At 45.4% G+C, this 25,311-nt stretch overlaps 1 protein-coding gene across 1 annotated transcript in view; it reads left to right on the top strand.

Moving 5' to 3' along the window:
• Nucleotides 1-18,080, top strand: part of LOC140201947 (serine/threonine-protein phosphatase 2B catalytic subunit gamma isoform-like) — a 62,756-nt gene extending 44,676 nt beyond the window's left edge. The window contains exons 11-14 of the mRNA XM_072266799.1: nt 3,608-3,689; nt 6,790-6,887; nt 7,495-7,521; nt 17,698-18,080. Coding sequence (XP_072122900.1) covers nt 3,608-3,689; nt 6,790-6,887; nt 7,495-7,521; nt 17,698-18,053 — 563 coding nt within the window. The 3' untranslated portion in view covers nt 18,054-18,080. The remainder of the gene's footprint in view (nt 1-3,607; nt 3,690-6,789; nt 6,888-7,494; nt 7,522-17,697) is intronic.
• The last annotated feature ends 7,231 nt before the right edge of the window (nt 18,081-25,311 follow it).

The raw sequence follows: 25,311 nt of genomic DNA, 5'->3' as shown, positions 1-25,311 counted from the left end.
GTGGACTCACTTACAGATGCAGGACCATCGTGCTTCAATTCTTGAACTCGCTGACTTCGATTTTTGATCTTCGGGCTTCACTCTTCAATTTCGACCTCGGGGCTCTCTGATTACAACACTTTGAACACTAGACCTTAAACTTCGAACTCACATAGACCTCCAATCCTCGGAGGGCTTTAACAGCTTTTGTCCACAGGGCCTGCTAATCTCGGTCATCGACCACCAGGGTCTTTGGTTCACCCATAGAACATGCTGAACCAGCATCAGTCCATGGCCTTCAACTGTGGACTCACTTTCAAGGACTCCACAACTTATCTTCTCAGCATTATTTATTTATTTGCACAGTTTATATTCTTCTGCACATTGGTTGTTTGTCAGTCTTTAACTATGGTTTTTGTAGATTCTTTTGAATTTTTTTTGTTTTCTTGTAAAAGCTTTCAAGAAAATGAATCTCACTGTAGTATAGAGTAAGTGCAAAGTATGTATGTTGATAATAAATTTATTTTGAACTTTTTGGATCACGGCGTAGAAAGAAAACGATTTTAACAAATTAATACAGAAACAGAGTGAAATTTATTATCACTGGCATATATTATGAAATCTGTTGTTTTGTGGCAGCAGTACAGTATATTACATAAATATACAATAAATGACAGTGAGAAATATAAACAAATAGATAGTGTAAAAAAGAGCAAAATAGTGAAGTAGTGTTCGCGGGTCAGACAACAAGAAACTGGACCCCAAGAAAAGGAGTTTGTGGAGTCCCTCTGAGATGGAGTCTTAGAACAGCTTGTACTGGAGCCTACCAGAGAGAACGCAATTCTAGATTTAGTGCTGTGCAATGAACCGGATTTGATCAGGGACCTCGAGGTAAAGGAGTCATTAGGAGGTAGTGACCATAATATGATGTTTTATAGACAATTTGAGAGGGAGAAGGGAAACTCAGAAGTGTCAGTATTACAGTTGAACAAAGGGAACTATGGAGATATGAGGGAGGAGCTGGCCAAATTTCAATGGAACAATACCCTAGCAGGGATGACAGTGGAAGAGCAATGGCAAGTATTTCTGGAAATAATGCAGAAGGTGCAGGATCTGTTCATTCCAAAGAGGAAGAAAGATCCTAAGGGGAGAAAGGGGAGGCCGTCGCTGACAAGGGAAATAATGGACAGTATAAAAATAAAAGAGAAGAAGTATAACATAGCAAAGACGAGTGGGAAGCCGGAGGATTGGGAAACTTTTAAAGAGCAACAGAAGATAACTAAAAAGGCAATACACGGAGAAAAAATGAGGTACAAAGGTAAACTAGCCAAGAATATAAAGGAGGATAGTAAAAGCTCCTTTCGGTATGTGAAAAGGAAAAAAATAGTTAAGACCAAAATTGGGCCCTTGAAGACAGAGCGGGTGAATTTATTATGGGGAACAAGGAATTGGCAGACGAATTGAACAGGTACTTTGGATCTGTCTTCACTAGGGAAGACACAAACAATCTCCCAGATGTAATAGTGGCCAAAGGACCTAGGGTAATGTATGATTTGAAGGAAATTTATATTAGGCAGGAAATGGTGTTGGATAGGCTGTTGGGTCTGAAGGCTGATAAGTCCCCGGGACCTGATGGTCTGCATCCCAGGGTACTTAAGGAGGTGGCTTTAGAAATTGTGGATGCATTGGTAATCATTTTCCAATGTTCTATAGATTCAGGATCAGTTCCTGTGGATTGGAGGGTGGCTAATGTTGTCCCTCTCTTCAAGAAAGGAGGAAGAGAGAAAACAGGGAATTATAGACCGGTTAGCCTGACATTGGTGGTGGGAAAGATGCTGGAGTCAATTATAAAAGATGCAATTACGACACATCTGGATAGCAGTAACAGGATTGGTCCGAGTCAGCATGGATTTATGAAGGGGAAATCGTGCTTGACTAATCTTCTGGAATTTTTTGAGGATGTAACTATGAAAATGGACAAGGGAGAGCCAGTGGATGTAGTGTACCTGGACTTTCAGAAAGCCTTTGATAAAATCCCACATAGGAGATTAGTGGGCAAAATTAGGGCACATGGTATTGGGGGCAGAGTACTGACATGGACTGAAAATTGGCTGGCTGACAGAAAACAAAGAGCGATTAATGGGTCCCTTTCAGAATGGCAGGCGGTGACCAGTGGGGTACTGCAGGGTTCAGTGCTGGGACCGCATCTGTTTACAATATATATTAATGATTTAGATGAGGGAATTAAAAGTAACATTAGCAAATTTGCCGATGACACAAAGCTGGGTGGCAGTGTGAAATGTGAGGAGGATGTTATGAGAATGCAGGGTGACTTGGACAGGCTGGGTGAGTGGGCAGGTGCATGACAGATGCAGTTTAATGTGAATAAATGTGAGGTTATCCACTTTGGTGGTAAGAACGGAAAGGCAGATTATTATCTAAATGGAGTCAAGTTAGGAAAAGGGGAAGCACAACGAGATCTAGGTGTTCTTGTACATCAGTCACTGAAAGCAAATATGCAAGTACAGCAGGTAGTGGAGAAAGCTAATGGCATGCTGGCCTTCATAACAAGGGAAATTGAGTATAAGAGCAAAGAGGTCCTTCTGCAGCTGTACAGGGCCCTGGTGAGACCACACCTGGAGTACTGCGTGCAGGTTTGGTCTCCAAATTTGAGGAAGGACATTCTTGTTATTGAGGAAGTGCAGTGTAGGTTCACAAGGTTAATTCCCAGGATGGCGGGACTGTCATATGTCGAAAGATTGGAGCAACTGGGCTTGTATACTCTGGAATTTAGAAGGTTGAGGGGGGATCTTATTGAAACATATAAGATTATTAAGGGATTGGACATGCTGCAGGCAGGAAGCATGTTCCCGCTGATGGGTGAGTCCAGAACCAGAGGCCACAGTTTAAGAATTAGAGGTAGGCCATTTAGAACGGAGTTGAGGAAAAACTTTTTCACCCAGAAAGTGGTGGATATATGGAATGCTCTGCCCCAGAAGGCTGTGGAGGCCAAGTCTCTGGAAGCTTTCAAGAAAGAGATGGATAGGGCTCTTAAAGATAGCGGAATCAAAGGTTATGGGGATATGGATACTGATTGTGGATGATCAGCCATGATCACAGTGAACGGCGGTGCTGGCTCGAAGGGCCGAATGGCCTACTCCTGCACCTATTGTCTATTGTCTATTAACTATTAACAGTGGGAGTCATGCTACAGTCTCACAGCTGCCACTGTAAAGAAACTGTGTATTCATGGTCCATTCAGACATCTGATGGCAGAGGGGAAGAAGCTGTTCCTAACACATTTTGAGTATGTGTCTTCAGGCTCCTTTACCTTCTTGCTGATGGCAGTGACTGTACATCCACATGGAGAGACACATTTTCAGTTGACTCGATGAAGGGTCTCAACCGTTTACTCTTTTCCATAGATGCTGCCTGGCCTCCTGAGTTCCTCCAGTATTTTGTGTGTGTTGCTTGGAAATTACGGCAGATTTTCTCGTTTGTATGGGCTAGTTGTGATTGTACTGTGACCCAGGAGGCTGCTAGGTGCAGTTTACACTTTGCATCTTGCTTTAAAATGTAACCTGTGCTCTGTTCCTGATTCATGCTTCTCCATACCTTTCTATTTCAGAATCTCAATACAATCGCAAGGAAATCATCAAGAGTAAGATCCGTGCAATTGGCAGGATCGCCAGGGTCTTTACAGTACTCAGGTATTTGTACAATTTATCATTCCATGGCGGGATAGTGAGGGGTGTTTGTGTGCTATTAGGTTAGGCCTGGTGAAGGGTCTTGGCTCAAAACATCGACTGTTTCGACCCCTCCATAGATACCGCCTGGCTTGCTGAGTTCCTCCAGCCTTTTTTGTGTTTTGTTCTGGATTTCCAGCATCTGCAGAATCTCTTGTGTTTCCATTCTGCCCACTATGTCTTTGCCAACTGACCTCTCCTATTAGATTCCTTCCTTAACTCTTTACCTCTTCCATCTATCGCCTCCTAGATTCTCACTTCACTCCCCCTCCCCACAAAAGTTTCCTTTAAAGTTTCTTTTACAGCTGTGTGGACCAACCATGACTCTGAGTAGGAAATGTTTACATGGCCTGGAAACTGCTCGCCTCCAAGAGGATCATAACCTTGACATAGGGTTTGGAGGCTTGCATGCCCTCATGACCCTGGATGCTATGTTGGCTGGAGGCAGGGCCTTGTGCTTTGACTCTCGGTAGGGTCACCCATGCCAAACAGGTCAAAGGGTAGAGGCCAGACTAAGAGTGGTCCATCAGTCCTCCAGGTTTGGGGATTCAGCTCAGGGCTAGTAATCCTGACTGGTCAAGTAAAACCCTAATTACGGAAATAATTAAGAATCCTTCTACATCTTAGTGTGACGGTATTCCTGAGTCTCCACCCAGGATTTGCATGACAGTGGTGAGAACCGAGAGTAAGCTACTGGCACGATGAAGGAAGCCCTGAACACCGCCAAGATCAAGACCAAAATTGTTTTTTGGAGGAGAGCAGCAAGGCTTGTCCACAATACAGAGCTAGAGAGAAGAAAACTGTACGGCACTTTATATTAACATACATCAACATTATGTGCTGTGTCATATGACATGGACGATCACGGTCTTTCATGTTCTTTCCATGACCGTAATTATTCTCGGCAAATTGTTCAGCAGAAATGGTTTATCATTGCCTTCTTCTGGGCAGTGTCTTTAAGAAAGAAGGAAGGCAGCAGAAATGAAATTATAGACCAGTTGTCCTGACCTCAATGGTTGGGAAAATGTTAGAGTCAATTGTTAAGGATGAGGTGATGGAGTACTTGGTGACACAGAACAAGATAGTACAGAGTCAACATGGTTTCCTTCAGGGAGATTACAAGTAGGATAGATAAAGGAGATGCAGTGGATGTTGCTTATCTGGACTTTCAGAAGGCCTTTGACAAGGTGCCACACAAAAGGCTGCTTACTAATTTAAGAGCCCATGGTATTACAGGAAAGTTACTAACATGGGTAGAGCATTGTCTGATTGGTAGGAGGCAGCGAGTGGGAATAAAAGGATCCTTTTCTGGGTTGGCTGCCAGTGACTAGTGGTGTTCCGCAGGGGTCAGTGTTGGGACCACTTCTTTTTATGTTGTATGTAAATGATTTAGATGATGGAGTAGATGGCTTTGTTGCCAAGTTTGCAGATGATATGAAGATTGGTGGAGGGGCAGGTAGTGTTAAGGAAACAGGTAGGATGCAGAAGGACTTAGAAATTAGGAGAATGGACAAGAAAGTGGCAAATTAAATACAATGTTGGAAAATGCATGTCATGCACTTTGGTAGTAAAAATAAATATGCGGACTATTTCCAAAATGGGGAGAAAATCCAGGAATCTGAGATGCAAAGGGACTTGGGAGTCCTTCTGCAGAACACCCAGAAGGTTAACTTGCAGGTTGAATCGGTGGTGAGGAAGGCAAGTGCCTTGTTAGCATTCATTTCAAGAGGTCTTGAATACAAGAGCAAGGATGTGGCACTGGTGAGGCCTTGCCTTGAGTATTGTGAACAGTTTTGGGCCCCTCATCTTAGAAAAGATGTGCTGGCATTGGAGAGGGTTCAGAGGAGGTTCACAAGGATGATCCCAGGAATGAAAGGGTTATCATATGCAGAATGTTTGATGGTCCTGGGTCTGTACTTGCTGGAATTCAGAAGGATGAGGGGGATCTCATTGAAACCTTTCGAATATTGAAAGGACTAGACAGAGTAGATATGGAAAGGATGTTTCCTATGGTGGGAGAGTCTAGGACAAGAGGGAACAGCCTCAGGATAGAGAGGCACCCTTTCAAAACTGATGTGGAGAAATTTCTTACGGTGGTGAATTTGTGGAATTTGTTGCCACGTGCAGCTGTGGAGGCCAGGTCATTGGGTGTATTTAAGGCAGAGATTGATAGGTTCTTGAGTGGATATAGTATCAAAGGTTATGGGGAGAAGGCTGGGAACTAGGGTTATTTTGGATTTTTAAAAAAAGGGATCTGCCATGATTGAATGGCGGAGTAGACTCGATGGGCCAGATGGCTTAATTCTGCTCCTATGTCTTATGGTCTTAATGTCTAAGATGGGTGACCCCAGCTACTATCAGTACTGTTCAGAGATTATCTGTCTAGCATCAGTGGTTACATAACCAGGACCTGAGATATGCACCAGCTGCTGATACGACCATCCACCACCTGTTCCCGTGGCTTCACGTGATTCTGATTGGGGGAGCTGAGCAAGTGCTACACCTTACCCAAGTGTGACCTGCAGGCTAGATTATATTTTATATAATGTTATAAAGGTTATATATTAACATTATATAAAGAAAATTCCATCTGTGCAGGAAAAAAAGGCAACGTTTACTTTTTCAGTTACTGCGCAGCTTAACGGGAACAGTGATCCCCACCCACCCGCCTTCCCCCTCACCTGGTCTCACCTATCATCTGACAGCTGGTACACCTTACCTCTCTTCCCACCTTTTTATTCTGACTTCTGCCCCCTTCCTTTCCAGGCCTGATGAAGGGTCTGTACCTAAAAAGCTGACTATTTATTCCTCTCCATATATGTTGCCTGACCTGCTGAGTTCCTTCAGTATTTTGCGTGTGTTATTCAAGATTTCCAGCATCTGCAGAATCTCTTGTGTTTAGATTGGATTGGAATGGGTTGGATTATACACCAATTGCAGTGGCATTCTTTGCTCGCATGAAGCTGACAGAAGACCAGTATACATAGTTTTATGATTTTTGGTAGGGATTGAGGAGTACGTTAACTATAAATACTAACTGACACTTGCTTTGTGTTTTTCACAGAGAGGAGCATGAGAATGTGCTGACATTAAAAGGGTTAACACCATCAGGCAACTTACCCATTGGTGCCCTGACAGGAGGGAAACCAAGCCTGCAGAAAGGTTAGGACAGCTTGGCCGTGCCCAGCAAAGCCGTAACATCAGCCCTACATACTGACGTCAATGGCGCTCCTTGTCCTCTGCCCTCCTCTGCACTGCTCCCTTGTCATGGTGCTGCTCCTCCCTCACCCACCTAACCCTCACCCCCGTTGCTGTCCCACCCCTCTCTACCTGTCCCTGTACTCCACAATATCCATGCAAGGAGCTTTACTTGCCTCTTGTCACTCCCCTGCCCTTTGAGCCCCAAAACTCAGTTCTGGGTAGGTTATTATGTTTATTGAATTTTGTTATTTCAGTTTCATATTTATATATCATGTGTACATAGAAGCGCACAGTGAAATGCAGCATCTGTGTTAATAGCCAACATACCAAGGGATTATGGTGGGGCTGCCCTTAAGTGTCACCACGCTTTCCAGTGCATGTCCACAATGTTTGGCAGAAAACACAGAGCTCAAAAAGTCAGAACGAAGCAAGCCCCGGTCGTCCCTAACCCACACACATACACTGTCCTCTAACCTCAAAATAATTCTTATTCTAAAAATATAAAAAATATTCACTGATTTCTCCACCTTCTTCTCTTCCATATCTCTTGCTGGCATTTGCTCGGAAGCTTTAACTGATGCAACACGTAGTACAGGTGGGTGCATGCATGTTGGACATTTTGCCTTAATGTGGACACATGCCGGCTCCAGACCAGTCCATTTGGTTGATCAGTGCCTGAAAATTAGTGCGTGAGCATGCGTGTACAGTACTGTGCAAAAGTCTTCGGTATGTATATATAGCTGGGGTGCCTAAGACCTTTGCTCAGTACTGTATATTGGTTAAAATAGGAAAGTGGTTGGGAAACAGAGATAACAGTACTTAACTTTGTATTTGCTCAGTGGTATTAAATGTTAAATGGTAACTGGAAAGACATAATGTACAGTATTGTGCAAAAGTTTTGGGCACCCTAGCTATATATATGTTTCTAAGACTTTTGTACAGTACTGTGTGTATGTGTGTGCACGCACATGCTTTCGCATCTGAACAACAGAATGAGATTCCTAGTCCATAGTCAAGTGGGTTAATCTGGCATCATTTGAGACTAGTTTCCACTCTTTTGGCTGTAGAGGTTCTAACTCTGTGTTCCATTTGAACATTCCTCCTTCTTCAGCTCTTTACCTCTTCTGCTGATCACCTCACCTGGTCTCACCTATCACCTGTCAGTTTCTCACTCATACCTCTCCCCCACCTATCCACCTTCCCCCTCACCTGGTCTCACCTATCACCTGTCAGCTTCTCACTCATACCTCTCCCCCACCTATCCACCTTCCCCCTCACCTGGTCTCACCTATCACCTGTCAGCTTCTCACTCATACCTCTCCCCCACCCACCTTCCCCCTCACCTGGTCTCACCTATCACGTGCCAGCTTCTCACTCATACCTCTCCCCCACCCACCTTCTCCCTCACCTGGTCTCACCTATCACCTGCCAGCTTCTCACTCATACCTCTCCCACATCTATCCACCTTCCCCCTCACCTGGTCTCACCTATCACCTGCCAGTTTCTCACTCATACCTCTCCCCCACCTATCCACCTTCCCCCTCACCTGGTCTCACCTATCACCTGTCAGCTTCTCACTCATACCTCTGCCCCACCTATCCACCTTCCCCCTCACCTGGTCTCACCTATCACCTGTCAGCTTCTCACTCATACCTCTCCCCCACCCACCTTCCCCCTCACCTGGTCTTACCTATCACCTGCCAGCTTCTCACTCATACCTCTCCCCCACCCACCTTCTCCCTCACCTGGTCTCACCTATCACCAGTCAGCTTCTCACTCATACCTCTCCCACATCTATCCACCTTCCCCCTCACCTGGTCTCACCTATCACCTGTCAGCTTCTCACTCATACCTCTGCCCCACCTATCCACCTTCCCCCTTACCTGGTCTCACCTATCACCTGTCAGCTTCTCACTCATACCTCTCCCCCACCCACCTTCCCCCTCACCTGGTCTCACTTATCACCTGCCAGCTTCTCACTCATACCTCTCCCTCACCCACCTTCTCCCTCACCTGGTCTCACCTATCACCTGCCAGCTTCTCACTCATACCTCTCCCCCACCTATCCACCTTCCCCCTCACCTGGTCTCACCTATCACCTGTCAGCTTCTCACTCATACCTCTCCCTCATCTATCCACCTTCCCCCTCACCTGCTCTCACCTATCACCTGTCAACTTCTCACTCATACCTCTCCCCCACCTATCCACCTTCCCCCTCACCTGGTCTCACCTATCACCTGTCAGCTTCTCACTCATACCTCTCCCCCACCTATCCACCTTCCCTCTCACCTGGTCTCACCTATCACCTGCCAGCTTCTCACTCATACCTCTCCCCCACCCACCTTCCCCCTCACCTGGTCTCACCTATCACCAGTCAGCTTCTCACTCATATCTCTCCCACATCTATCCACCTTCCCCCTCACCTGGTCTCACCTATCACCTGCCAGCTTCTCACTCATACCTCTCCCTCATCTATCCACCTTCCCCCTCACCTGCTCTCACCTGTCACCTGCCTGCTTGTACTCCTTCCCCTCTCCCTACTGCCTTATTTTGGGTTCTGTTCCTCCCCCCTCCTGCACCTTCCTTTCCAGTTCTGATAAAGGGTTTTGGACCAAAACGTCAACTGTTTATTCCCCTCCATAGACGCTGCTGACCTGCTGCCTTTCCCCAGCATTTTGTGTGTGTTGTACATTCAAACTTTGCAAGCTTCCAAGGCTACAACAGGCAAACTGCTGCAAATAATTATAGAGGTTTCTTTTTCACTTACTTCTCAATTTGAGTTGAGTCGGTGTACGTTTCCTGAGGACATGCCAGAGCTGGGGCAATGATTTGGAACTAATGACAAGCCAGCCGAGGGGTAAGTGAGTTTGCATTGGGATTCAGAATGGCACTAATCAACCGATTGGACAGGGACCCTTCAAGCATTATGAGAGTATAGTCTGTCCTGTTATTGTCTCCACACCTTAATGTCACTGACTCCTCATCAATACTTTCAATGCCAATTTACTGGTCTCTTGATAGAACCACATTTAATTTTTGAACACTGTTGATTTTTTTAAAGATAAAGGATAGCTTTATTTGTCACATTTACATTGAAACATACAGTGAAATGTGTCATGGTGCATATGGGTTGAATCGAGGTGGTGGGGTCTGGGCCGGAGAGTGGGGAATCGCTAGTTTGGACTTGGAGGCAATTTGATTTGCCAGAACCAAGACAAGGAGAGTAGAGGTGATACAGAGTTAAGTCAGTGGGGCCCAGACCTGGGCATGAGAGCGAGGAAAGACCCGAGGTTTGATCAATATAAGCTGCAAGTGGAATTGGAAAAGTTGGGTACGGGTGAAATTGAGGTGGCAGGGCACCGGGCTGAGAGCATATTGAAGCAGCAGGGCCCACGTCCGAGAGCAAGGAATGATCTGAGGTTTGAAGGATTTAAGCACCAGGCCAGATTGAAAAAGGTCAGGTGTCTGGGCCAGAGGTGAGGGGTGGGCCTGTTCAATCACTGCTCTGTGAGATTTTCTCATCTCTGCACCCAACTGTGGCTATGGGTTGCAACTATCAAAGGGTGGACTCACTTCTGTGAACTACAGTATTTGCTTACTTTTATTGTTTGCACATCTTTTGTTTTTTTCCTGCACATTTGGGTGTTTGACAGTCTTTTTAAAAATGGGTTCTGTTGGGTTTCCTTCTTTGGTAGCTACCTATAAGAATACAAATCTTAAGGTTGTATAAAGTGTACATACTTTGTGTTATGTACCCCGTAACTGGGTTGCCAAACCAGCTGAAATGGACCACTTAGTTGGAGTCTGGATTACTGGAACTAAGAAAGTTTTATTAAAGAAATAAGCAACACAGTACTCTAATCAAAAGGATATAAATGCAACAGTTTAGCAATGATAAAACACACATGTACACAGAACTAGGATAATAGGATCAATCAAGCTCTATCGCAGTCTAGGGGTAAATGATCAGTTTCAAGTGACGCAAAGTTCCGTTCAATTGAGTTCAGTTCAGTTCGCAGTAATCGCTGTTGTGCCGTTGGGGCGGGGAGAAGAGAGAGAGCGAAAGCGAATGAATATTCAAAACGGATTCCACACAGACCTTCGATATTCCTCGCAGTTAGCTTTCGGGCGAGCCCTTTGTAATGTCTTCTGAGGTCACCGATTGTGACCCCCTCCGTTCCAGATACGATCATTCTTCTGCAGTGAACCCGGCACCCAGGCAAGGGCGGACACACACACCAGGTTCCCGCCCGACCGTATCTTTCTACCCTGTGCGTCTATGGCTGGTCCCGCAATCAGACCTGCAAAACTCCCAGCAACTTGTGGGGGCACACCGCTTCCAGGGTCTCATTACCTCGTGGTGTCGTGTGTCTGTTACCTTAGCGAACCTGTCCCTTTTTATCCCCCTGCTGGGGTATCGCCTGTCCATCCAACTTCAAACAGTTCAGGGTTCAAAGCCACCAGTCTCTGGCAATACTCGGAACAGTGTCTCCTTTCGGTAATCTCTCTCGTCTCTCTCTATTAGCACCTTGCATGTTCCCCCATTGTCCTCTTATCGGCATCAATCTTCTTATAACTGGTTCTTTTGTCACATCCCTACCCTTCAAAGGATTTTTACCGGGGTAAAAATAATAGGCAGGAATACATTCTTAGATACACACAAATATACATGTTCATCGACTATTTGGCCGATGACTTTTAAGTTGTCAACACCTGACAGACAGACAGTCAGCAATCACATTTTCTGTTCCTTTTATATGTGTTATTTTAATAATCCTCTAAAACCAGGCTCCAATTTAACAAACTTCATAGTGGTCGAAAACACTAATGAATTGTGATCAGTGTAACTTCTCAGTGGTTTTCGCCCCGGACACAGATAACAAGGGTCGTCCCACACCAACTTAGCATTCTTTGGCAAGGGCTTAGTAAGCGGGTGGGTACTATCCGCAAAGTTGGTTTTTTTTCTGCAAAGCTTTCTCCTGTTTCACTATGCTCCTTCTTTTCACTTTCTACCTCCCCCTGGTACAAGGCTGGTAGAAACGTCTCAGCTAAATTTACTTCGGGCAGCCTTCCCGGACATACGCCGAGTCACTGCGCAACCGGGATGAACCTGTGAGTCCATGGGCGGGGCCTCAATGCTGGCAGGCTGACCTATCAGTTTTACTGCTGAGAACACATTTCCGCCGGCGAGGTCATTACCGAGTAAGACTTCCACGTCTTCCATCGGTAGTTCGGGCCTCACCCCAATCGTGACCGGTCCAGAGACCAAGTCGCTTTGTAGGTGTATCTGGTGCAAAGGCACTGCTTCAGTCCCTTGCCCAATGCCTTTGACCCTGACCTCCGCAGTCTGGGTCTGTGAACTAAACTCTAACACACTCTTTAATGTCAATGACTGACACACTCCCGTGTCTCTCCAGATCCACACTGGAACTGGGTTTAACCCCTCCTTCACCGACACCAATCCTGCCGAGATAAACCTCTCGCGCCCTTCCTGAACTTTGTTAGTCCTCTCCTCTCCTAGCAGTTTGCTTACCAGCTCAATACAGCCAGTCGGAAACGCCGCCTTTCCTTTTCCCGTCTCCTTTGGGGCAAAGCACCTGGACGCAAAGTGTCCGACTTTCCCACAATTATAACATACGACCCCAGGAGACTTCCTACCAGACTGCTCCCGGTCTACCTTATCCTTCTCACTAGTCCCCGGCTTACTTTCTGACTTTTCTAGCGGACTCTCCCCGCCATCCCGACTACCCTTCTGGTAGCCTTTACTCGGGGCAAACTTCGTTTTATGTGTCAACGCGTACTCATCCGCTAACTTAGCAGTTGCGGCTAAAGTGTCTGCCTCTTTCTCATCTAGGTAGGGTTTCATACCATCAGGGACACAACCTTTAAACTGCTCAATCAGGATCAGCTGTAGCAGTCTGTCATAATCCCCATCTACCCTCTTCGAGGCGCACCAACGCTCACAATATATCTGCATCTCACGGGCAAACTCTAAATACACTGCTTCCTCACATTCCGGAACCTCTGCCGGTATGCCTCCGGGACCAACTCATAAATCCTGAGGATGGCCTCTTTCACCACCTCATACCTCTGGGCATCTTCCGCGGACAAAGCCAAGTAAGCTTGTTGGGCTTTTCCTTTAAGTACACTCTCAAGCAAAACAGCCCACTTATCCCTCGGCCAGTCCTGACTTGCAGCAACTTTTTCGAAATGGAGAAAGTACCGATCCACATCGGTATCGTCAAATGGGGGAACCAGCCTAACCACCTGGGTCACCCTGAACCCTCCACCTTGGTTCGGCATGGGCCCCTGCTCTGCCCTTATCTTTAACCTCTCCAGCTCGAATTCCCTTTCCCTCTGTTTCTCTTCTCGCTCCAACTGCCTCTCTCTCTCTTGCCGTTGTCGTTCTAACTATTTCTCTTCGTGTTCTAGCTGCCGTACCCGGAACTCGTGCTCGAGTCTCAATTTTTCAAGCTGCACCTGTACTGCGTCTCCACCAGGTTTTCCAATAGATACCACCTCCAGCTCCCCTTGGGGAAACACACCTTTAGATACATAGTGCTCTACGATAGCTCTGTGTATCTCCTCTCTCCTCATTGTCGACTTCCCCTTAACAAGATTCAACCGTTTGGCCACAGCTGCCAATTCCGCTTTCCTGGCATCCTCTAATGCCTCCGAGGTTGGTGTCTTTAGAAATTCCTCAATGTCCATTTCTGCTGTTTGCCTTTTCCTTCTTTCGGGAATTTTAACCCAATCAATTTACCCCATCCCAAATTTAGCGTTCAAAATCCCGGACGAGAACCCCACTTATGTTATGTACCCCGTAACTGGGTTGCCAAACCAGCAGAAATGGACCACTTAGTTGGAGTCTGGATTACTGGAACTAAGAAAGCTTTATTAAAGACATAAACAACACAGTACTCTAATCAAAAGGATATAAATGCAACGTTGAGCAATGATAAAACACACATGTACACAGAACTAGGATAATAGGATCAATCAAGCTCTATCGCAGTCTACGGGTAAATGATCAGTTTCAAGTGACGCAAAGTTCCGTTCAATTGAGTTCAGTTCAGTCCACAGTAATCGCTGTTGTGCCGTTGGGGCGGGGAGAAGAGAGAGAGTGAAAGCAAATGAATATTCAAAACGGATTCCACACAGACCTTCGACATTCCTCGCAGTTAGTTTTCGGGTGAGCCCTTTGAAATGTCTTCTGAGGTCACCGACTGTGACCCCCTCCGTTCCAGATACGATCGTTCCTCTGCGGTGAACCCGGCACCCAGGCAAGGGTGGACACACACACCAGGTTCCCGCCCGACCGTATCTTTCTACCCTGTGCGTCTATGGCTGGTCCCGCAATCAGACCTTCAAAACTCCCAGCAACTTGTGGGGGCACACCACTTCCAGGGTCTCGTTACCTCGTGGTGTCGTTTGTCTGTTGCCTTAGCGAACCTGTCCCTTTTTATCCCCCTGCTGGGGTATCGCCTGTCCATCCAACTTCAAACAGTTCAGGGTTCAAAGCCAACGGTCTTTGACAATACTCGGAACCGTGTCTCCTTTCGGTAATCTCTCTCGTCTCTCTCTTATTAGCACCTTGCATGTTCCCCCATTGTCCACTTATCGGCATCAATCTTCTGATAACTGGTTCTTTTGTCACATTTGATAATAAATGTACTTTGAACATTTGTGTTCAATGACCAGTACAGTCTGGGAATGGGCTGGGGGCAGCCTGCAAGTGTTGCCATACTTCCGGCATCAACATAGCATGCCCACAACTTACTTAACCCTAACCTATATGTCTTAGAATGTGGGAGGAAGCCAGAGCACCTGGAAGAAACACACACGATCCCAGGAAAATTGTCCAATCTCCTTGCAGACAGCGGCGGGAATTGAACCCAAGACACTGGCACTGTAATAGCGTTATGTCAACAGCTGCACTTTTAAAAGCCCATTGGTAGATCAGAATGACAAATTGTATCAGAGTTCAACCTGATTCCTCCCCAGTCCTGGTGGAGGAGATGTTCTTTTTTAGATATATAATATTAAAATTGTAGAGCTGTATGTCTTATAACCAGTTGTGTGACCAATGCCCTTGAAGCCAGAGTCTGTGAAAACAAATACTTTCAAGCTCAAGTCTGGCAATAAACATGGGCATGTGTAAACATTTGTTTAATGTATGACTAGAATATAAAAGCAAGGATGTAAAGCACTGGTGAGGCCTCACTTGGCGTATTGTGAGCAGTTTTAGGCCCCTTATCGAAGAAAGGATGTGCTGGAACTGGAGGAGTGTTCAAAGGAGATTCACGAAAATAATTCTGGGATTGAAAGCCTTGTCATATGAGGAGTGTTTGATGGCTCTGGGCCTGTACTCACTGGAATTCAGAAGAATGAAGAGTGACCTCATTGAAACCTATGGAATGTTGAAAGTCCTCGATAGAGTGGATATGGAAAGGATATTTCCCATGGTAGCTGAGTCTAAGACCAGGGGACATAGCCTCAAAATAGAGGGGCCTCATTTTAGAATGTTGATGAGGAATTTCTTTAGCAAGTGAGTGGTGAATCTGTGGAATTTGTTGCCGCAGGCGGCTGTGGAAGCCAAGTCTTCATGTATATTTAAGGCAGGGGTTGATAGATTCTTGATTAGTCAGTACATGAAGGGATACAGGGAGAAGACAGGAGATTGGGGCTGAGAGGGAAATTGGATCAGCCATGATCAAATGGCAGAGCAGACTCGATGGGCCAAATGGCCTAATTCTGCTCCATACTGTATGATCTTTATGCAGTTCCTATAAAAAATATTCAACCCCTTCGGAAGTTTTCATGTTTTATTGTTTTTCAACATTGAATCACAATGGATTTAATTTATTTTTTTAATTATTGATCAACAGAAGAAGACTCTTTCATGTCAAAGTGCAAACAGATCTCGACAAAGTGATCTAAATTAATTACAAATATAAAACACAAAATAATTGATTGTATAAGTATTCACCCCTTTCAAGTCAGTATTTAGTAGATGCACCTTTGGCAGCAATTACAGCCTTGAGTCTGTGTGGATAAGTCTCCAACAGATTTGCACATCTGGACACTGCAATTTTTTTCCCATTCTTCTTTACAAAACTCCTCAAGCTCTGTCAGATTGCAGGGGGATCATGAGTTAACAGCACCTTTCAAGTCCATCCACAAAATCTCAATTGGATTGTGATCTGGACTCTTGACTTGGCCACTCCAGGACATTAACTTTGTTGCCTTTATGCCATTCCTGTGTAGCTTTGGCTTTATGCTTGGGGTCATTGTCTTGCTGGAAAACAAATTTCCCAAGTCACAGTTCTCTTTCGGACTGCATCAGGTTTTCCTCCAGGATTTCCCTGTATTTTGCAGCATTCATTTTACCCTCTACCTTCACAAGCCTTCCAGGACCTGCTGCAGTGAAGCATCCCCACAGTGTGATGTAGCCACCACCATGCTTCACAATAGGAATGGTGTGTTTTTGATGTGTGGTGTTTGGCTTACACCAAACATAGCATTTAGTCTGACGGCCAAAAAGCTCAATTTTGGTTTCATCAGACCATAGAACCTTCTGCTGACTTCAGAGTCTCCCACATGCCTTCTGGCTAACTCTAGTTGGGACTTCATGTGAGATTTTTTCAAGAGTGGCTTTCTCTTTGCCACTCCCCATAAAGCTGCAAATGGTGATGCACCCGGGCAACAGTTGTTGTATGCGCAATCTCTCCCATCTCAGCCACTGAAGCTTGTCACTCCTCCAGAGTTGTCATAGGTCTCTTGGTGGCCTTCCTCACTAGTCCCCTTCTCGCACGGTCATTCAGTTTTTGAGGACAGCCTGCTCTAGGCAAATTTACAGCTGCGCCATGTTTTTTCCATTTCTTGATGATGGTCTTAATTGTACTCCAAGGAATATTCAGTGTCTTGGAAATTTTCTTGTATCCATCTCCTGACGTGCTTTTCAATAACTTTTTCGCAGAGTTGCTTGGAGTGTTCCTTTATCTTCAAGGTGTAGTTTTGTACAGGTGTATTTTTACTACAGTCATTTGAAACACCTTGACTGTACACAGATCTCCATTTAACTAAATATGTGATGTCTAAAACCAATTGGCTGCACCATTGATGATTTGGTGTGTCATTTTAAAGGGGGTGAATACTTATGCAATCAATTATTTTGTGTTTTAGATTTGTAATTAATTCAGATCACTTTGTAGAGCTCTGTTTTCACTTTGACACGAATGAGTCTTTTTCTGTTGATCAGTGTCAAAAATGCCAAATTAAATTCACTGTGGTTCAGTGTTGTAAAACAATATAACATGAAAACTTTCAAGGGCACTTTTATAGGCACTGTATGTGGGTGTCACAGTAGTGGAGCAGCTAGCATGACGCTTGGGGTGTCGGGGTGTCGGAGTTCGGAGCTCAGTTCCGGCATCCTCTAAAATGAGTTTGTATGTTGTCCCTGTGAGTATGTAGGTTTCCTCTAGGTGCTCCAGTTTCATCCCACAGTCCAAAGACGTACCAGTTAATTGGTCATCATAAATTGTCCTACAATTAGGCTAGAATTTAATAGATGGGTTGCTGGGCCACGGGTCTCGCTGGGCTGGAAGGACCTGTTCTGCACTGTATCCCTAAGTAAGTTAAAAAACTAAATAAATAACTATGCTAATTTTCATTGATATATTAGCTTAAATGGGTAATGAGAAACATTTCCATTTCTTGGGAGGGTGAGTGACATTAGTGTTGCACTTCTTGCTTTGTGTCTGTTTCCAAGGAAAAGGTGCTGTGTCAGCTATCAGCTTTGAACAGGCCAGGGGTTTGGACCGTCTTAACGAGAGGATGCCTCCACGCAAGTCGAACATGAAGAACGATGGCTCGTCTCAGACCTCAGCCCAGAGACGCTCTTGGATCCAGTCTCAGACCTTGGGCCATTCGAAGCAGAACAGCCAGCCATCCACGGGCAGCACACAGCAGCAGAATGCAGCAACCGCTCAGGCAGAGTCCCCCTCCGGCCAGGTGTCAGAGTGGACACACAGTATCATCAGCCGGCAGCGGCAATCAAGTACCCAGCACAACGAGCAAAAGGCGCGTTCTAGTACCTCAACCAACAAGGGCAAGGGCAAAGGATAAGTGGCACACAAGCTGGTCACAGGCACATCAAGGGCTTATTTATTTATTGTGACTGTTTGCAAGATGGGAGTATCTTGTGGGTGCATGGAACTGACCAACCCTTTGGTTCCAGTAGTCAACAGTTTATGTGGTTCGTTGGACTGAAGTATCAGATTGGGAGAACTTGACCCAACATAACTCTTGGATATTCACAGACCTCATTAAGCCATGGGGTTTTGATTCCCAATCTGGTCCGGATTGCTGTGGGGACTGATGATAGGGTTGGATGCTATCCTGACTGGTTCCCTCAACCTCCCATTCTATCTCTCCAGTTGTCTGGTAGTTGGTCACCTCGCCCTCCCCTCTTTGGAGGACAGAACCCTCAGAATAAGAATGGAGGTGTCAGGAATGGAGTCTTCTATTGTGTTATTGTCCACTTGGCAATCCAAATGTCACACCCCCATAAGGAGCAAGCATTGTTTTGCTCCTGAATTCATCTACATCAACAAAGCCCATTTATGTCTCCACTATACCTTCAGGTTTTATTTGTTTTGAAGTCCTGTTTCTACATAACCCAGCTACAAGGACACATGATCCCACATTGGGAATGCATGAGGTTTTCCCAAACTTTATCTCCAGTTGTTTTACATCCAGTAGGTTTGTGCTGGGATTTTCATTTCGCTCAGGTTTTTAATGAACAATGTTGTTTTTAATGTTGCTTGTGTTGCACGTTGCATCATCCATGTCCCAACATTATTCTTGACCCTTAATTACAGAGTGAATGAATCCATTGGCTGTTCTCGATTCACAGACTCTGAGTTGGGGTGCTCAAGACTTGGAGGGCGGTGGGAGTGGGGGGGGAGAGCTGTCTGTCATGGACGGGTGATGGAGGGAGGAGAGAAATTGGCAGTGCTCCTCTGTTTCAGTGAGATGATGCCACTCAGCAAAGGAAACTGAAAGACCAAAGGAAGGGCGGGGTTGTGTTCATTTTTATTAGCATATCACTCATAAATTTATTTTTAACTAATTGTTAGCTTGTTGGCAGAGAGGGGTGGACAGGACTTCTGGTGGAGCTCATCGACAGGGAGTGTCGCAGTTGGACTAAGTTGAGAAGTTAGTTTAAGTCTCCGGAAGCTCTACCTTGGTATCCATTTTAAGCTCAATTGGAAAGCGGGCAGGGAAGACACAGCTCAGCAGTCCAAGCCAAGGAGACATCCTGTTTCATCTAACTGCTGCTAGCTTTGTCACTGCTGTTGAAACTCCAGAATGCAGGCAGAAGAATCATTTGGTCTATCATTAGTTGACCCTTCTGAGTCAACCTGAGGCTTTGGCATTCTCTCTGCTCCTACTGTGGTCCTTGTGTCCCAATAGTCTGAAAGGACCACCTGTCCAAGTAATTCATTCACTTGAATCAAGTTGAGTATGATGTTCTCCTAAGGGGTTGTCTTTTGGTGGATCTGGATTCAATCTGTTCAAGTACTTCTCCATAGCGAACTTCTGAGAGACACACAAATGAGAGGGAAAAGACCACCTGATGTGTCAGTGTGGGATCTACAGACCTGAAGACCTTCACCCTAGGCATTAAAATGTCCCTTCTTTAGACTCAGGGATGTATGACGAAGATCACTGTTTGTGTTAACATCAAGATTTGGGAAACATTGTTGGTGCGATCCTTGCTAATGGGAGAGGTTTGTAGAATGAGTTGGGCTGGCGTAGTAGGTGCAGCAGGGTGACAGGGATATGTTTGAGCCAGGCTGGTGCAAGAACAGCCGATTGGTGCTTGTACAGCAAATGGGCAGATGGACGGCACAGGGTCGAACTGATGTAGTATCATTTGTCGCATGTTATCCATCAAATTCCTACATTTACATTCAGTTTGTTCAACTTCTCTTGCACCTTTGTAGCTGACAGTAGCGTTTAGCTTCATTTGAAAAGAGCAACTAGTGGTATCAGTACATTCCTTTGAGGTGACTGTCAATGATTTGATAAATAACTGAAATTAAGGTTCTCAGGTTTGCAACAGGTAGTGACAAGGTAGCCGTTAACTGCATATTAGCAGTTTAATTGTGCAAATTTACATCTCCTGACCAAATCTGCTTTTAAAACAAAGCACAACACCACTGCAGTTCACACTAGAGCAGCAACTCCAATCGAAACAGTTGATGGGTTTCTAGAACAACTGGGTCGCTGCTGAGAAAAGGAGAAAACTATATAGTATCAACAGAATGTGGATCTTTCATTGTTCCCCTCCTCAAAGCAGATGCACCAAAATTTGGTTCAGGTGGAGCCCTTAGCTTGGCCTCAGAGCCCTCCAGTCACCTGAAAACGGTAATCTTGGTAGTGGTCATGGAACAGGACTGCTCCCACTACCAAGATTAAATTAATAAATTAAGCATTTCCTTCCACTTCCACCCACCATCCCAAGAACAGAGTTTTAAGGTGACCTTGTAGGCCTAATCTGATGTGTGCATTTAAGCAGTCACAGAGACTTCAGGGACTGATTAGGTGGAAATTCAGATTCTCCTCAGGAATTTATTTAAATTGGCGCATTGGGGTCCTGAACCAATCTGAAACAAATGGGCTTCCAATTCATCAAAAATGGGATCAGTTTCTGGTGTTGTTTTTAAGGGATGGAGTAACATCATTTGCAGAATTTTTAAATGTGCAGTAATTGTTCTCAGGATTGAAGTAGCAACACCTCAGTGGAGAGCATCTCTCTGCCTTAACAATGTTGTTTCAAAACTGTTTCATTAACTTGTATTTTCATAAAAGCACTGAGAAAACCGTACTGGTTTCTAAATTACCACAGTAATAAGAATTTTCTTGTAACAAAGTGTGCATTAAAATACATTTGGTTTCATTGGAGCATTCTGAGTGTGTGTTCCATTTCTGCACTTTCAAACCGACCCTGCGCTGTGTGAGGTGCTGCCCATCAGGATGCACAAGCGGGCAGCCCAGGTGCACTCCCAAGGAATGTAAATTTATAATCAAAGTACGTGTAGGTCATCATATACTACTTTGAGGTTCATTTTCTTGCGGAACAAAGAAATACAATGGAATCAATGAAAAACTTCACACAAAAGCTGACAAACAACCAATGTGCAAAAGAAGTTAAACTGCAAATGAAAAAGTTTAAGTAAATAAATAAATAATACTGATGACAGCTGTGGAGTCCTTGAAAGAGTTTTTTGTATGAGCGCAGTCTGTCAGTCTGTGTGTAGTTTTTCACTGATTCTGTTGTGTTTCTTTGCTGTACTGTGAATGACTGCAAGAAGATGAACACTTCACCTGAGAATCTGCTGGGGTTGTCTATTGTGCTCGATGCTCCTGATGCAGCCTCCTCTACGTTGGTAAGACCCGTTGTAAATTGGGGGACCGCTTCATGGCTTTCTCTGCTCCATCCACCACAAGAAGAACTTCCTGGTGGCCAAACATTTTAATTCTAATTCCCATTCCTGTTCTGACTTGTCAGTCCATTGCCACTTCTCGTGCCAAGATGAGGCCATCCTCAGAGTGGAGGGCAACACCTTGTACTCTGAAGGGTACACTCCACCCTGATGTCATTAATATTAATTTCTCCTTCCAGTAAAAAATATTCCTCCCTTCCTCTCTTCCCCTATTCTCCACTCTGATCTTTTACCTCTTCTTACCTGTTAGTCACTTCCCCCGGGACCCCTCCTCCTTCCCTTTAACTCTGTCCTACCAGATGCCTCCTTCTCCAGACCTTGACCTTCCCCACTCATCTGGCTTCAGCTATCACCTAGCTAACCTCCTTCCCCTCCACTCACCTTTTTTTTCTGGTATCTTCCCCTTACTTCTCAGTCCTGAAGAACAGGGCCGGATTTCACACATCCCACCTCTCCCGGAAGTTCCGGGGGTCTCCCGCATATCAATAGTGGCTCCCTGATGCCTGCAAATTATATACAATGTCCCGGAAATTGATTTTTTTGAGAGCGAGCGCAAGAGCAAGAAAGCAAGCGCGAGTGAGAGTGACCACGAGCGAGAGAGCGAGAGCGAAAGATTTCCAAAAAAAGTCAGAGCGGCAGAGTGTTCCAAAAAAAGAAAATATAAAACGTACGTCACCCCAGACTACCCTAAAGTGTACCCCTGCCTAATAAGGGTCAAAAATAATGACAGTGTTGCTCGCTGCGCTGTTTGCAACAGTGACTTTTCTATTGCCCATGGTGGGTTAAAGCGTAAAAGACGTGTTGAGGTGAGTTTAACAGGTGTCATACATTCATTAGCATAGCTAACGTTATTTAAACTAGCTGGCTCGCTGTTCTATTGCAGACATCTCCTGGAAGTTCTGGGAGTCTCCCACAAATTGATGGTGCTACCTCCCTGAAATGAGTTTTTACAGGGTGGGATGTCTAGGATTTAGTGGGGCTAGGGCTCCTGGGCTGGAGGCCCTGATGGGCCCCTGCCGACACCATAAAATGCTGCTGTGCCAAGCAAAAAAAGGCAAGAACAAGAGCAAAGGTCGTACTGGTCTAAATATAAAGTAGAGGCCAGGGTAGGTTCTGGTAAGTTTTTTGTTCAGATTGTCTAGTGTAGAGAATGCCAGGCAGGATGTTGGAATGCTCTTGCAGGATGTGGGAAGTCAGGGAGCCCTCCGGTGTCCCTGACAATGACACCTGCATGAAGTGCATCCAGCTGCAACTCCTGACAAACCACGTTAGGGAACTGGAGCAGGAGCTGGATGACCTGCGGATCATTCGGGAGAATGAGGAGATTATAGATCGTAGCTACAGGGAGGTAGTTACGCCAAAGGAGCAGAGGACAGGAAATTGGGTCACTGTCAGGTGAGGGAAGGGGAAAGGGCAGGCAGAGCAGGGTTCCCCTGTGGCCATTCCCCTCAACAACAAGTATACCGCATTGGATACTGTTGGGGGGAATGACTTACCTGAGACTAGCTGCAGTAGCTGGATCTCTGGCACTGGGTCTGGCTCTGCAGTGCAGAAGGGAGGGGGGAAAAAGAGGAGAGCGGTAGTGATAGGGGACTCGATAGTTAGAGGTGCAGATAGGAGGTTCTGTGGTCGTGACAGAGGATCCAGGATGGTTTGTTGCCTCCCAGGTGCCAGGGTCAAGGATGTCTCTGATCGATTGCATGACATTCTGAAGTGGGAGGGTGATCAGCCAGATGTCGTGGTGCACATCGGTACCAATGACATAGCAAGGAAAAGTGAGGAGGTCCTGGAGAGTGAGTATAGAGAGCTTGGCAGGAAGTTGAAAAGCAGGACCTCAAGGGTGGTAATCTCAGGATTGCTACCTGTGCTAGGTGCCAGTGAGGGTAGGAATGGGATGCTCTGGAGGATGAACAAGTGGCTGAGGAACTGGTGTAGGGAGCAGGGTTTCAGATTTCAGGATCATTGGGACCTCTTCTGGGGCAGGTGGGACCTGTACAAGAGAGACGGGTTACACTTGAACTACAGGGGGACCAATATCCTTTCAGGGAGGTTTGTTAATGCTATTGGGGGGGCTTTAAACTAGATTTGCAGGGGGATGGGAACCACAGTACCAGAGCTGACAGTGTGGCTGGGGTGAAAATAAATTATGTTAAAAGTTCAAGCAAATCCACTAATAGAAAGGTTGTGAGTGGTGGTAAAAATCTTCTGAGGTGTATATATTTCAATGCTAGGAGTATTGCGGGGAAGGCGGATGAGTTGAGGGCATGGATTGACACGTGGAATTATGACGTTGTAGCAATTAGTGAAACTACAGGAGGGGCAGGACTGGCAGCTTAATATTCCAGGGTTCCGATGTTTCAGATGTGATCGAGGTAGAGGAATGAAAGGTGGGGGAGTGGCATTGCTTGTTAGGGAAAATATTACAGCAGTGCTCAGGCAGGGCAGATTAGAGGGCTTGTCTACTGAGTCCTTGTGGGTGGAGCTGAGAAACAGGAAAGGTATGGCCACTTTAGTGGGATTGTATTATAGACCACCCAATAGTCAACGAGACTTGGAAGTGCAAATCTGCAGAGAGATAGCAGGCAACTGCAGGAAACATAAAGTTGTGGTGGTAGGGGATTTTAATTTTCCATATATTGATTGGGTCTCCCATACTGTTAGGGGTCTAGATGGTTTAGAGTTTGTAAAATGTGTTCAGGAAAGTTTTCTAAATCAATATATAGAGGGACCAACTAGAGGGGGTGCAATATTGGATCTCCTGTTAGGAAACGAGTTAGGACAAGTGACAGAAGTCTGTGTAGGGGAGCACTTTGGTTCCAGTGATCATAACGCCATTAGTTTCAACTTGATCATGGACAAGGATAGATCTGGCCCTAGGGTTGAGGTTCTTAACTGGAAGAAGGCCAAATTTGAAGAAATGAGAAAGGATCTAAAAAGCATGGATTGGGACAGGTTGTTCTCTGGCATGGATGTGATCGGTAGGTGGGAAGCCTTCAAAGCAGAAATTTTGAGAGTGCAGAATTTGTATGTTCCTGTCAGGATTAAAGGCAAATTGAATAGGAATAAGGAACCTTGGTTCTCAAGGGATATTGCAACCCTGATAAAGAAGAAGAGGGAGTTGTATGACGTGTATAGGAAGCAGGGAGTAAATAAGGTGCTTGAGGAGTATAAGAAGTGTAAGAAAATACTTAAGAAGGAAATCAGGAGGGCTAAAAGAAGACATGAGGTTGCCTTGGCAGTCAAAGTGACGGATAATCCAAAGAGCTTTTACAGGTATATTAAGAGCAAAAGGATTGTAAGGGATAAAATTGGTCCTCTTGAAGATCAGAGTGGTCGGCTATGTGCGGAACCAAGGAAATGGGGGAGATCTTAAGTAGGTTTTTTGCCTCTGTGTTTACTAAGGAAACTGGCATGAAGTCTATGGAATTAAGGGAAACAAGTAGTGAGATCATGGAAACTGTACAGATCGAAAAGGAGGAGGTCCTTGCTGTCTTGAGGAAAATTAAAGTGGATAAATCCCCGGGACCTGACAGGGTGTTCCCTCGGACCTTGAAGGAGACTAGTGTTGAAATTGCAGGGGCCCTGGCTGAAATATTTAAAATGTCGCTGTCTACAGGTGAGGTGCCGGAGGATTGGAGAGTGGCTCATGTTGTTCCGTTGTTTAAAAAAGGATCGAAAAGTAATCCGGGAAATTATAGGCCAGTAAGTTTAACGTCAGTAGTAGGTAAGTTATTGGAGGGAGTACTAAGAGACAGAATCTACAAGCATTTGGATAGACTGGGACTTATTAGGGAGAGTCAACATGGCTTTGTGCGTGGTAGGTCATGTTTGACCAATCTATTGGAGTTTTTCGAGGAGGTTACCAGGAAAGT

The sequence above is a fragment of the Mobula birostris genome, chromosome 8 (assembly GCF_030028105.1).
Source record: "Mobula birostris isolate sMobBir1 chromosome 8, sMobBir1.hap1, whole genome shotgun sequence".
NCBI classification, from domain to species: domain Eukaryota; kingdom Metazoa; phylum Chordata; class Chondrichthyes; order Myliobatiformes; family Myliobatidae; genus Mobula; species Mobula birostris.
Note: the sequence above shows the minus strand (reverse complement) of the source record. Positions and strands in the feature narration are given on the sequence as shown.